Source organism: Cynocephalus volans, chromosome X (genome assembly GCF_027409185.1).
Source record: "Cynocephalus volans isolate mCynVol1 chromosome X, mCynVol1.pri, whole genome shotgun sequence".
NCBI lineage: Eukaryota > Metazoa > Chordata > Mammalia > Dermoptera > Cynocephalidae > Cynocephalus > Cynocephalus volans.
The window spans coordinates 79727977-79743448 of NC_084478.1; the positions used below are offsets into that span (position 1 = coordinate 79727977).

At 33.0% G+C, this 15472-nt stretch overlaps 1 protein-coding gene across 1 annotated transcript in view; it reads right to left on the reverse strand.

Annotated features, from left to right (window-relative positions):
* The window catches only part of TEX11 (testis expressed 11), a 323127-nt gene that overhangs the window by 125090 nt on the left and 182565 nt on the right, over positions 1–15472 (reverse strand). Inside the window, exon 16 of the mRNA XM_063084664.1 lies at positions 7134–7236. Coding sequence (XP_062940734.1) covers positions 7134–7236 — 103 coding nt within the window. The remainder of the gene's footprint in view (positions 1–7133; positions 7237–15472) is intronic.

Here is a 15472-nt window from a genome sequence, read left to right on the forward strand (position 1 = left end):
ACAAGAAACACACTTTAAATATAAAGACAATATTGGTTACAACAAAAGGATGAAATAATATATACTATGGAAAAGGTAATCAAAAGAAAGCTGGAATGGCTATATTAATATCAGATAAAGTTTATTTCAGAGCAAAGAATATTGCCAGTGATAGAAGGTTATTTTAAAATGATAAAGAAATCAATTCATTATGAGGATATAATACTAAATTTTTATATACCTAATAACAAAATTTCAAAATATAAGAAACAAAAACTGGTAGAACCGGAAGGAGAAATTAACAAATTCACACTTATAGTCAAAGATTTCAATATCCTCTCTTAATAATTGATAGATCAAGTAGATAGAAAGTCAGCAAAGATATAGTACATGTAGCAATATCAATCAACTCGACCTGAATGACATTTATAAAACACTCAACCCAATACCAGCAAACTGTACATTATTCTCAAGTGCACATGAAATATTTACCAATAAAGACAATATTCTGGGCAACAGAACAAGTCTCTCTCTCTTTCTCTCTGTATATATATATATACGTGTGTGTGTGTGTGTGTGTGTGTCTCTGTGTGTGTGTGTGTATTTGGCAGCTGTCCAGTACGGGGATCTGACCAATGTATGTAAAATTATCCAAGTCATGCAAGGTATGATCTTTGACCACAATGAAATTAAATAATTAAAAATCAATAAAAGAAAGTTCTCTGGAAATATTTGGAAAATAAATAAATAACACACTTCTAAATAATCCATGGGTTTAAAAAGGAATCAAAAACCAAATTGGAAAGTATTTTGAACTGAATTAAAATAAAAACACAACATGTCAAAATTTGTGGATTGTCACTACAGCAGTAATTAGAAGGTAACTTATAGCATTAGCTGTCTCTCTTAGACCAGAATAAAGGTCTTACATCAATGATCTCAGCTTTCGCCTTTGGAAATTACCAAAAGAACTGCAAATGAAATTCAAAGTAAACAGAAGAATGGATATGAAAAAGATCAGAATGCAAATAAATGCAATAGAAAACAGGGGAAAAAAACAGAGGAAAATTAATGAAACCAAAAGCTGTGTTCTTTGAGATGACCAATAAAATTTATCAATCTCTAGCTTCACTGACCAGGAAGAAAAAGAGAGACACAAATTACAAACATCAGGAATAAGAAATGTGACACTAGTATATATTTCACAGATGTTAAAATGATAATATGGCACGCACTGGGTCTGGAGTAGAGAGCCCTTCATCCTGGGAAACAGGAAGCAGCTGGAAAGGGGGCCACCCCCTAGCCCATCACGCAATGCATGTTTGTGGGGAACCTGTTGCTAAACCATTCATAGATGACCTGTTTCTGGGTCAGGGTTTTGGACTTAGTAGAGCAGTTCCCTCACTGCCATCTATTAGGAGTCAGCCCTCAACAAAAGGGTTTGGAGAGGGGAAAAAAACCCCACCAAAAATAAAGAAAAGGAAAAAAAAGAAAAAAATCACCGAAAAAAACCCCAAATAAAAGAAAGAAAATAATTTTTGAAAAAAATAAAAACTGATAAAAAGCTAAAAATAAAAAATTTTTAAAAATTTAAAAACGATAATGTGGGGGATATTATAAACAACTTACGCCAATAATTTCAACAACTTAGAGGAAACATAAGTTTTTGAAAGACAAACCACCAAAGGTAAATCCAGAAATAATAAATAACGTGAATAGAACTATATCTATTAAAGAAATTTAATCTATCATTAAAAACTTTTCAATGAAGAAAACTCCAGACCCAGATGACTTCACTGGCAAACTCTACCAAACATTTAAGGAAGAAATAATACCAACTCAACACAAACTCTTCCAGAAAATTGAAAAGGAGGGTGTACTTCCCAATTCATTCTATGAAGTCAGTATTACTCTGATAGGAAAATGAAAAACATTACAGGAAAAGAAAACTACAGACCAATATCACTCATGGACACAGTTACAAACATTCTAAACAAACTGTTATTAAATCAAATCATATAAAAAGGAGACTACTCCATGACCAAGTGGGGTTTATCCCAGGAATGCAGCACTGGCTTGTCAGTTGAAAATCAATCAATGTAACTGACCATATTAACAAGCTTTTTTTAAAAATTGATCGTTTGAATAGATGCAGAAAAATCATATGACCAAATTCAACATCTATTCCTAATAAAAACTCCCAGGAAACAAGAAATCGGAGAGAACTTCCTCAACCTGATAAAGGGTATCTATGAAAAACCTTCAGCTAACATCATACTTAACAGTAGAAGACTATTTTACCCCTAAAATTAAGGAAAAAGACAAGAATGTTTGCTCTCACCAATTTTACTCAATATTTTACTGGTGAATCTAAAAAGTACAACAAAGCAAGAAAAAAAATAAAGTACACCCAGACTGGAAAGGAAGAAGCAAAATTGTCTTTATTTGTAGACAACATGATTATGTACAAAATCTGATGGAATCTACAAAAAAGCTACTAGAACTAATAAATTTAGCAAGGTTGTAGGATAGAAGATCAATATACAAAAATCATTTGTATTTCTATATACTAGCAATGAGCAATCAGAAACTGAAGCTTTTTTTAAATGCTATTTAAAATAGCATAAAGTATGGTATACTTAGGGATGAATCTGACAAAAGATGCACAGAACCTGTACACTGACAAGTAGAAAACATCACTGAGAGAAATTAAAGAAGACCTAAGTAAATGGAGGTATATAACTTGTTCATGGATTGGAAGACTCAATAATGTTAAGATGTCAATTCTCCCCAAGCTAATCTATAGACTCAATGTAATCAAAATTCATTTGTGTAAAAATTGGAAACTGATTTTAAAATTCATATAGATATACAAAAGACTTGGAATAGCCAAAACAATTTGAAAAAGAACAAAGTTGGAGGACTAACACTACATGGTATCAAATTATTACACATCTACACTAATTGAAACAGTGTGGGAATGGTGTGAAGATAAATGAATAGATGAACAGAACAGAATAAAGAGCCCAGAAAGAGACCCACACATATGACAAATGATTTTTGATAATGGTGCAGAGGCAATTCAATAGAGAAAGAATAGTTTGTTAAACAAATAATGCTGGTGGGACGGGAAGTTATATTCCAAGTGCTGAAGGAAAAAAAGCTGCCAACCAAGAATACTTTACTGAGAAGAGCTGTCCTTCAGAAATGACAGAAAGAAAAAACTTTTGCAGACAAACAAAAGATGAGGGAGCTCATCACCACCAGACCTATCTCACTAAAATGCTAAACGGAGTTCTTCAAGCTGAAAGAAAAGGATGCTAGTTAATGATATAAAAATATGCAACTCACTGGTAAAAGTAAGTACACAGTCAGAATACTCTAACATTGCAATGGTGCTGTTGTAAATAACTTATATCTTTAGTATGAAGATTAAAAGACAAAACCATTAAAATAAAAATAGCTACAATAATATTTTAAAGGGAGACAATATAAAAAGATGTAAATTGTGACATCAAAACATAAAATGTGTGGGGTTCAAATAAAAATGTTGAAGTTTTTTTATGTGATCAAAATTAAGTTATCAATAGTGCTTACCAGAGGCAGGGAAGGGGAGGAGGGAGAGGGAGCTCAGGAAAGATTGGTAGACCAGTACAAAGTTACAGTGAGAAAGAATAAGGTCTGGTGCTCTAGGATGATGATAGCTAATAATATTGTATATTTTGAGATAATCAGAAAAGAGGATCTTGAATGTTATAACCACAAATAAATGATGTTTAGGTGATAGATATGTTAATTATTCTGATGAGATCATTATACAATATATGCATGACTGAAACAACAAACTGTACCCCATAAACATGTACAATGAAAAAAATTTTAAAATTAAGTTATCAGCTTAAAATATCCTATTATAACTATAAGATGTTTCATATAAGCCTCATGTAATAATTAAAAACCTATAGTAGATACGCAAGAGATAAAAAGCAAATAATCAAAGCATACCATTAGATAAAATCACTTAATCGCAAAGACAGAAAGAAAGAGAGGAAGAAAGGAACAAAGGAACAAAGGATCTCCACAACAACCAGAAAAAAATTAATAACAAAATGGCAGTAGTAAGTCCTTACCTATGAACAATTACCCTGAATGTAAATGGATTAATTTCTACAATCAAAAGACATAGAGTGGCTAAATGAATAAAAAAACAAGACTCAGGCTGGCTGGTTAGCTCAGTTGGTTAGAGTGTGGTTTTATAACACCAAGGTCTAGGGTTCAGATCACCTTACTGGCCAGCCACAAAAACAAAACAAAATGAAACAAACAAACAAAAAGACTGAAAGTGAAGAAATGGAAAAAAATATTCCATGCAAATGGAAACCAAAACAGAGCAGGAGTAGCTATACTTATATCACACAAAAGAAACCTTAAGTCAAAAACCAAAAAAAGAGACAAAGAAGGTCATTTTACAATGATAAAGGGGTCATCAATTCATCAAGAGAGAATAATAATTATAAATATATATGCACTCAATATTGAAGTCTCTAAATATATAATGCAAATATAAATAGATCTGAAGGGAGATATAGACTATAATACCATAATAGCAGGGGACTTCGATACCCCACTTTCACCAATGGACAGATCATCCAGACAGACAATAAGGAAACACCAAACTTAAACTACAGTTTAGACCAAATGGACCTAGCAGACCTATACAGAACATTCTATCCAAAAACAGCAGAATACACATTCTTCTCAAGTACACATGGAACATTCTCTACAATAGACCATGTGTTAGGCCACAAAACAAGTCTTAACAAATTTAAGAAGATTAAAAGCATATCAATTATCTTTTCTGAACACAATGATACAAAACTAGAAATCAATAACAGGAGGAATTTCAGAAAATTCACAAATATGTGGAAATTAAACAACATGCTCCTGAACAACCAAAAGGACAAAGAAAAAATTAAAAGGGAAATTTAAAAATATCTTGAGACAAATGAAAATGGACAAACAACATACCAAAACGTATGAGATGCAGCAAAGACAGTTCTAAAAGGGAAGTTTATAGTCATAAAACCTCTATATCAAAAAAGAAGAAAGATCTCAAATAAACAACCAAATGTTACACCTCGAGGAACTAGAAAAAGAACAACGTAAGCCCAAAGTCAGTAGAAGGAAGTAAATTATAAAGATCAGATCAAAAATAAATAGAAATGAGAAAAACAGTTGAAAAGATCAACAAAACTACCCAACTATTAGAATGGCTAAATTTTTTAAGTGGCCAATTCCAAGTGGTGATGAGCATGTAGATCATCTGGAACTCTCATACATAGCTGGTTTGAATGTCCAACTGTATAGCCACTTGGAAAACCATTTGGCAGTTTCTAGTAAAGTTAAACATTTAGTTACCATACAACCCCATAATCCTACTCCTAGATATTTACCCTACAGGAGTGAAATCTTATCATCACACAAAATCTTTAAAGAGATATTTATAACACCTTTACTCATAATCACCCAAACTGTAGACCATCCAAATATTCTTCAGCTGGAGAACTGATAAACAAATGGTGGTATTTCCATACTATGGAATACTACTTAGCAATAAAAAAGAACAAACTGTGGATGTACAGAATAGTACAGGTGAGTTTCAAATGCATTATGGTAAGTGAAAGAAGCCAGGCTCAAAAAGCTTCATAATGTATAATTCCATTTATATGACATTCTGGAAAAGGGAAAACTACAGAGACAGAAAAGAGATTAGTGATTTCCAGGGTTGGAAGTGGTGGGAAGGAGTAGCAACAAAGGGGCCTGAAGTAATTTTTTATTATACATTTGGATTGTGATGGTGGTTACATGACTGTAGGCATTTGTCAAAATTCATAAAATTATTAACAGATAAGCTCATAGAACCAAAAACTAGCAAAAGTAAATTTTATTATGTTTATCTTCAGTAAACATGACTTTAAAAAATGATCACAGATAACTGAGGAAGAAATAAAAACATTGAACTGATGCTGTATTTAAAAAGTAAAATAATTTTATTTTAATATAATGTTAAAAGAAAAGGTTTAATAGGGAATCTGGTGTGTTTTTTGTTTTGTTCTGCTTTTTGACATTTTTGCTGGCAAAAAGTTTCAAGTTCTTTTATCCTTCAACATATTAGATCAAGTAAAAAAAAGGAGTCTCTAATGAAAACATTGTTGGTGGACACACATCAATATTAACCTTGATACAGAGTTGACTCCAATTTACTACTCCTTAAATATTATACAGGTATAACTTACTATTCTCGAACATCTGTTTTTCAATGCAGAATAAACCATCTCTTTTTTCTTATGGAGTAAATAACACTCCCTCAAACACAGTAGGTGTTCACAAATAGTTGTTTAATTGGTTTAATATAAATTCTGTTTGGATCTATTAACTCAAGTTTCTCAACTTCCTTTACAAATAGCAACTAGTCTGGAGCTCAGATTGCTTCAGGATTTGCTAAACCACCCTAAGGGCTGAAGGGATTAAAATCTGAGCAAAGGCATATCTGTAACCAATTCAGGATACATATGTGTATGCAGACACACCCACTAGGCAATTATGCTTAAGTTAATGGAAAGGAGACAGCACTAACGGGTAGAGGGTCATATGGGCAATTCCAACACTGCCCACTCTGTGGAGAGAAACTCTGTTTCAAGGCCAAATCTCTCACCAATCACCTTCCAAAATAAGTGAAAACAGCCAAAATGTACCCTGGACACCTTCATTCTCTTAAGACAATTCTTAACTGATATGAGTTTTTAGTACAATCTTCTCACCCCCTACAACTTTTTTAACTTAATTTTTAAATAGGTTGGTTCAAATGACAGAAAGTACCAAAAAGTACACAGTGACAAGACTTTCCCTTAATTCTTGTCCTACATCTGCCCCATTCCTATTCCCTCAATAGGTAACCACTGTTCTTTTAATTTTATGTAACCTTCCACAGTTTCTTTTTGTATTGTTGTATCATCTTTACGTAGGAAAGATAGAACATACATTCAATTCCACTGTCTTAAAAACAGTGTGTGTGTTTTTTCTGTTGTGGTTGAAGAGAATTATTTATTCTTTCCATTAACAGTCAAATATAAACTTGTAAATAACATTTATACCTTTGTCAGAGTTGCCCTCTAAGATTGCAATCTTGAATATATGAAATTGAGTGAAAATATTTGTAGGGTCACATCGTTCAGCTTCTGTCACTGCCTCTTTGGCCTGAAAAGAGAAACATCAGGTCTATTTTATAAAATATATAAAGAAGTCATTAGCAATATCATTAAAGATAATCACAATGGCTTGGGGATACTCATAATGAAAAGATATGAATCTGGGACTGGCCAGTTAGCTCAGTTGTTTAGAGCACAGTGTTATAACACCAAGGTCAGTGGTTCAGATCCCCATACTGACCAGCTGCAAAAAAAGAAAAAAAAAAAGGTAAGAATCTAAGAAAAAAAATCTTAAAAAATTGCTTTCTTAGAATGCTAAAGAAACAGTGAATTCTGCTTCTGGAAATAAAATCATTTAGTTATGTCAGACCAATACTCCTGCTGAAAACAACCAAAAATGTTGGATAAAATATATAAAAATTTTTTTTCAGAAAAAAATACAAAAGCAACTGACAAGATAGTGAAGGAATTACCAACCAATATATATAAGGAAAAGTGAGGTCCCAGAGAAGTAAACAGAGAAGCAAAAATCACTTTTATCTGGTAAGCATTTGCAAATCTAAGCAAATGTTAACTTTAAGTTTTGATGGACCTCACTAGGCCAGGGAAACAGACATCAAGTTCCAAGAGATCACACTCTTAGACTAACAACAAACCAGAAGTAAACACACTCCTACCCACATCCCAAAGGGACTACAAAGAAAGTTACCTTGTGCTGAATAGAAGGCAACTCAGTGGGATAGGGATGGGGGGGAACAATCCCTGAGGTGTAACACAAGCAGACTCATGTATTTACAGCCCAAAATTACATTATATGGAAGACCAAAATACCTAAAGCTGTGAAATATGTTTAGATTGCTCCCAAACATCTGCAGAAGCAAATGCAAGTCTTCTTCAAAGGAAGGCACCTTAATCTTAGGCTTCAAAACATTTCTATAAATAATTTTTCATGAATCATGAGTTGTACACATTAAAAAATAATCCAGCACACTTGAAAACAAGGCACCATAAATGAGAATCAGCAGAAACAACAGACTGCAGAAGCAGATCCTCAAGATGTAGATACTGCAGATCTTCAAGATGCAGATACTGGAATTATCAAAAACTGGTTATAAAACACCTATGCTTCCAAAGTTTATAGAAATAAGTGGGTTGATACTCAATGGTACATACTGATACAGTTATAGTGGGGGTTTTCAGCTGGTATCCATTCTGATTCATTATTGCCTGTGCCATACCAGCTGTTACATACAAACTTTGAAAAAAAAAATATATATATATATAAACTTTGAATATCAATGAAGTTCATAGAAACCAGAGACTATAAAACGTGACCTTGAATATTTGAAATAAAGTAACTTCTTGAAATGAAAAGTACCATAACCCAAATGAAAACAAAATAACAAGGTTTAATAGCAGATTAGAAACAGGTAAAGAGAAAATTAGTGAACTGAAAGATAAAACAGATTTTTTAAAAAAACAGAATAAATTTGCCAAAGTGTAGCAGAGAGAGATTACTAACATGGAGGATAGTTAGGAAAGAATTCTATACTTTCTAGGATAGTCACTAAAAGAGTAGAAACAGTAAATAATTTTTACACTAGTAGAAGGGGAAATTGGAATGTAAAAAATTTGAGAATAGTTTTTCAACAAATGGTGCTGAAATGGCTGGAATTCCATATGGATCTAGATAAGACTATAAACCTTTCACAAAAATTGACTTAAAATGGATTAAAACCTAAATGCAAAACCCCAAATTATAAGACTATTAGAAGATAACATAGAAGAAAACCTTCATTACCTTGGGTTTGGTCATTATGTTTTAAACACAACACCAAAAGCATGAACCATGAAAGATAAAATTGATAAGTAGGACTTCATTAAAACTAAAAACTTCTGCTCTGTGAAATACGTCATTAAGACAATAAAAGACAAGCCACACACTGGAAGTAAATATTTGCAAAATACATACCTGATAAGTAACTGGTATCCAAAATATATAAAGAATTCTTAAAACTCAACAATAAAAAAACAACGCAATTACAAAGTGGGCAAAAGATCTGAAGAGATGCTTCACCAAATAAGACATACAGATGGCAAATAAGTATATAATAAGATATCAATAGGGTTTTGTCAATTAAAACAATGAGATACCACTTCATATCTATTAGAATGGCTAAAATCCAAAATACTGACATCTAATAATGCTGGCAATGATGTGGAGCAACAGGAGCTCTCATTCATTGCTGGTGGGAATGAAAAATGGTATAGCCACTTTGGAGTATAGTCTGACAGTTTCTTACCAAACTAAACATACTCTTGTCATACAATTCAGCAGTTGCACTCCTTGGTATTTATCCAAATGAGCTGAAATCTTATGTCTACACAAAAATCTGCACACGTTTATAGTAGTTTTATTCATAATTGCCAAAACTTGGAAGTAACCAAGATGTCCTTCAATAGGTGAATGTATAAACTGTGGTACATCCAGATGATGAAATATTATTCAACACTAAAAAGAAATGAGCTATCAAGCCATGAAAAGACATGAAGGAACTTTATATACATATTGCTAAGTGAAAGAAACCAATCTAAAAGGCTACATACATTATGTTACTTTCTGGAAAAGGCAAAAGACTATGAAGGCAGTAAAAAAGATCAGCAGTTGCCAAGGAGTCCAGTGAGAGGGAGGAAGGGATGAATAGGTGACCCATAGGGGATTGAAACTATTCTGTAGGATACCACCATGGTAGATATATATGTTTATACATTCGTCAAAGCCCATAGGATATACAGCACAAAGACTGAATCCTAATGTAAACTATGGACTTCAGTTAATAATATATCAATATTGACACATCAATTGTAATAAATATAGCAAACTAATGCAAGATGTTAATAATAGGGGAAACTGAGGATGTGGAGTGTGGTAAGGGGGTAAATGAAAACTCTCTGTACTTCCCACTCAATTTTTCTGTAAACCTAAAACTACTCTAAAAAGTAAAGTCTATTATTTTTAAAAATTGCCAAAAGAAGGCAAGAAAGGGGAGAAAAACAAACAGGATAGAAGTAACAAACAAAAAGCATAAAGTAAGATGTAGATTTAAACTCAAACATATCAATATCATATTAAAAACTAAATGCTCCAGTTAAACAAAAATGGCCAGACTGTTTACAAGTGGTACACCTAAAACATAAAGATTAAAAAAAGACTGTAGATATATTAAAAACAGACAAAAATGACTTTAACGCAAAAAGTAATACTAGATATGAGGATCATTTCATACCAATAAAAGCTTCAACAAACAGAAACATATTACAGTGCCAATTCTGTATGCATAAATAGTATAGCCTCAAATTATAAAACAAAAGGCCAGCCTCCAAAAAAAGAACAGACAAATTCACAACCATCATGGAACATTTTAATGCCTTATCTCAGTAGCTGATAGAGTAAACACACAAAATATGAGTTTGGATACAGAAGATTCAAACAAAATGAACAACAAATTTAATCTAAATTTATACACGTGTGTATATATGCATACATACACAGTGCTGCTCCAAAACTGCAGAAAACACATTTCTTTCAAGCACACACAGAATGTTTACAAAAATTGACCATATACCTAGCTGTGAAGCAAATTGCAACCTATTTCAAAGTCTGTAATCAACTACGATGTAATTAAACTAGAAATCAATTGCTAAATCAGTTACTAAGAAGATGCCAAAGAAATCCTCATGTGTTTCAAAATTCAGAAATAACATTTTTACATAATTCATGGGTCAAAGAAAAAACCATAAGGGAAATTAGAAAATATTTGGAATTGTACAGTACTAAAAATACTATATGTATTAGTCAATGTTCTCCAGAGAATGAGAACCAATAGAACATATCTAAATACATGTAAGAGGAATTTTGTTGTGGGAATTGGCTCACATAATAATGGACACTGAGAAGTCCCACAATATGCCATCTGCAAGCTGGAGAACTAGGTGGTGTAATTCAGTCCGAGTCCAAAGGCCCAAGAACTAAGAGCTCCGACATTCGAATGCAGGAGAAAATGGATGTCCTAGCTCAAAGAAAGAGAACAAATTCGCCCTTCCTCTATTTTTTTGTTCTGTCCAAGCTCTCAATGGATTGGATGGTGCCTGTCCACATTGGTGAGGGCGTACCTTCTTTATTCAGTCTACTGATTCAAAAGCTAATTTCATCTAGAAACACCCTCACAGACACACCAGCTCTTTGGGCATTCCTTAATCCAGCCAGGATGACACATAAAATTAACCGTCACTCTACATATCAAAACTTGTGAACTGGGCAGGGGGGATATTCAGGGTGGCTAGTAATGTCGTAACTCTTTTCTGGTTAGTGGTTACATGGGTTTGTTCATTTTGTGATAATTCATCAAACTGTACTCTGACAACTTGTGTATTCTTCTCCATATATATTATAAATAAATAAAAATTTACTTAAAATATCGTGGACCACAGCTAAAGCAGCTGAAGGAAAATGCATTAAATTTATCACATAATGACTATAAATTCAAAAGAATTCTAAGAATCCATCTTAAGAAATTATAAAAACAACTTCAGGATAAACCCAGAGAAGGTATCAAGAAGAAAACAATAAAGATACTAGCAGAAATTGCTGAAATATAAAGCAAACACACAGGGCTAGCCAGTTAGCTCAGCTGGTTAGAGCATGGTGTTATAACAGCAAGATCAAGGGTTTGGATCCCCATATTGGCCAGCTGCGCCCCAAAATTTAAAAAATAAAAAATAAAGCAAACACACGATAAAGAACACCCACAAAGCCAATACTTTGTACATTAAAAAAACTAAAAAAATGGACAAACCTCTAGTAAAACAAACAAGGGAAAAAAAGAGAGGAAAAATAAAAGAGACCAAGACACTATTTGAACAACTTTGTGTCAATAGAGCTGAAAATTCAGACAAACATAAATGCATTCCTAGAAAAATATAATTTACCAAACCGAATAAACAAGAATTAGAAAAATCTATAACTATTAATGCAATTAAATCAATAGTATAAAATCTTCCCACAAAGAAGACTCAAATCCCAGAAAGCTTCACTATTTTTTTTACTTTATTAAATTTATTTTATTGTAGTAGGAACATTTAACATGAGATTTACCCTCAACAAATTTTTAAGTGTACAATATAGTATTGTTGATTATAAGAACAATGTTGTATAGCATATTTCTAGAACTTACTTAATTTGTTTAACTAAAATCATATGCCAACTGATTAGTAACTCTCCATTTCTCCCACCTACCCCTGACCTCTGGAAACAACCATTCCATTCTCCGACTTTATGAATATGAATATTTTAGATACCTCATAAAAGTGGAATCATGACGTATTTGTCTTTTTGTGACTGGCTAATTTCACTTAGCATATAATGTTCTTTAGGTTCATCCATGTTGTTGCATATTGCAAAATTTCCTTCTTTTTAAGGCTGAATAATATCCCATTGCATGTATGTACCACATTTCTTTTTTTTTTTAAGACATGGGGTCTCACTATGTTGTCTTAGTCAACCTGGTGATCCCCAGCTCCTAGGAAGTTATCATGTTGATGCTGAACTTAGTGCAGACACCCGATCTGCATAGTGCATTACAGAACTCCTGGGCTCGAACAAGCCTCCAGTCTCCAGCCTCAGCATCCGGAGTAGCTAGGACTACAGGCGTATGCCACCATGCCTGGCTATGTACCACATTTCTTTATCCATTTGTCTGTCCATGGATGTTTAGGTTGTTTCCACATCTTGGCTATTGTGAATAGTGCTGCCAGTGAACATGGGAGTGCATATACCTCAGAGAACCTGATGTCAATTTTTGAGAAATTTCCATACTGTTTTCCATAGAGACTGCACCACTTTGCATTTCTACCAACAGTGTCCAAGGATTCCAATTTCTCTACATCCTCACCAACACTTGCTGTCTTTTTTTTGATAACAGCCATTGTTACAAGTGTGAGATGATATCTCATTGTGGTTTTTATTTGCATTTCCCTGATCGTTAATGACATTTATAATTTTTTCATATACTTGCTGGAGATTTGTATGTCTTCTTTGGAGAAATGTCTGTTTTAGTCCTTAGCCTAATTTTTAATCAGGTTATTATTTTGCTATTGAGTTGCAGGAGATACTCATACAAAGGGTCTTCAAAAAATTCATGGAAAGATTTTATTATCTTTTAATTCCATTTTTCCATGAACTTTTTAAAGTACCCACATACTTTGGAGATTAAACTCTTATCAGATATATGGTTTGCAAATATATTGTCTTATTCCATAGTCTGCCTCTTCACTCTGTTGATTATTTCCTTTGTTGTGCAGAAGCTTTTTGGTTTGATATAGTCCCACTTGCCTATTTTTGCTTTTGTTGTCTGTGCTTTTGAAATAACTGCCAAGACCAATGTCATGAAGCCTTTCTCCTATATTTTCTTCTAGCAGTATTACAGTTTCAGGTCTTACATTTAAGTATGCAATCCATTTTCAGTTGATTTTTGTGTGTGGTGTAAGATAAGGGTCCAATTTCATTCTTTTGCATATAGATTCCAGTTTTAACATCACTAGTTGGTAAAGAGACTATCCTTTCTTCATTGTGTAACCTTGGCAGCTTTGTTGAAGATCAGTTAACTGTATATGCCCGGATTTATTTCTGGGCTCTCTATTCTGTCCCATTGGTCTATATGTCTGTATTTATGCCAGTACCATACTGTTTGTATTATTGTAGCTTTGTAATACATTTTGAAATAGGAAGCTTGTTGCCTTCAGCCTTGCTCTTCTGTTTGAAGATTGATTTGGCTATTTGTGGTCTTTTGTAGTTCCATATGAATACTGGAATTGTTTTTTCTATTTCTGTAAAAAATACCATTGGAATTTTGATAGAAATTACATTGAATCTTCAGGTTGCTTTTGATACTATGAACATTTTGACAATATTAATTCTTCCAATCCATGAACATGGGCTATCTTTCTATTTATTTGTGTCTTATTTTATTTCTTCATTAATTTCATCAGTATTTTGTAGTGTAGTGTTCAGTGTACAAGTATTATACCTCCTCAGTTGAATTTATTCCTAAGCATTTTATCATTTTTGATACTACAGTAAATGGGATTGTTTTCCTAATTTCTTTTTCAGATAGTTCATTTTTAGTGTACAGAAATGCATCTGACTTTTTAATGTTGATTTTGTATTCTGCAACTTTACTGAATTTGTTTATTATTTCTAAAATTTTTTAAATGAAGTCTTTAGAGTTTTCTATATATAAGATACGTCATCTGCAAACAGTTACAATTTAACTTTTCCCTTTCTGATTTACATGCCTTTTATTTCTTTTTCCTGCCTAATTGCTCTGGCTAAGACTTCCAGTACTATGTTGAATAGAAGTGATGAGAGTGAGCATCCTTTCCTTGTTCCTGATCTTAGAGGAAAAGCATTCAGCTTTCAGTCTTTCACTGTTGAGTATGATATTAGCTGTGGGCTTTTCATATATGGCCTTTATTGTGGTGACGTACTTAATTTCTATTCCTAGTTTGTTGAGAGTTTTCATCATGAAAGGGAGTTGAATTTTGTCAACTGCATTTTCTGCATCTATTAAGATGATCATGTAATTTTTATCCTTTATTCTCTTAATATGGTGCATCACATTAATTTATTTGCATGTGTTGAACCTTCCTGCATCCCAAGGAAATAAGAGTCCTTGTAGATATAACCAAAGTAAGATGAGGTCATAATGGATAAGATGAGCCTTAATCCAATGACTGGTGCCCTTATAATAAGAGGGAAATTTGTACATAGACACAGAGAACACCATGTAAAAACACACAGGAATAATGCCATGTGATAAGAGAAGCACAGACTGGAGTGATGAATCTACAAGCCAAGGAAAGTCAAGGATTGCTGGCAAACATTAGAAGCTAAGAAGAGGCAAGGGAGGATCCTTCACTAGAACCTTCAGAGAGAGCCTGGCCTTACCAACAACTTAATTTTGGACTTCTAGCTTCAATAACTATAAAAGAATAAATATCTGCTGATTTAAGCCACCCAGTTTGTAGTGCTTTATCACAGCAGTCCTAGGAAACTAACATAGTGTCTATAAAATAACCACACACACACAAAACACCCTAAAGCAAATAGCACACTTAATGGTAATTTGTGGTCACTTTCCCTTTTAGCTCAAAAATACCATTTTTATTCAACATGGTACTGGAATTGTTAGTCAACACAAAAAGGCAAGAAATATATAAAGTATATT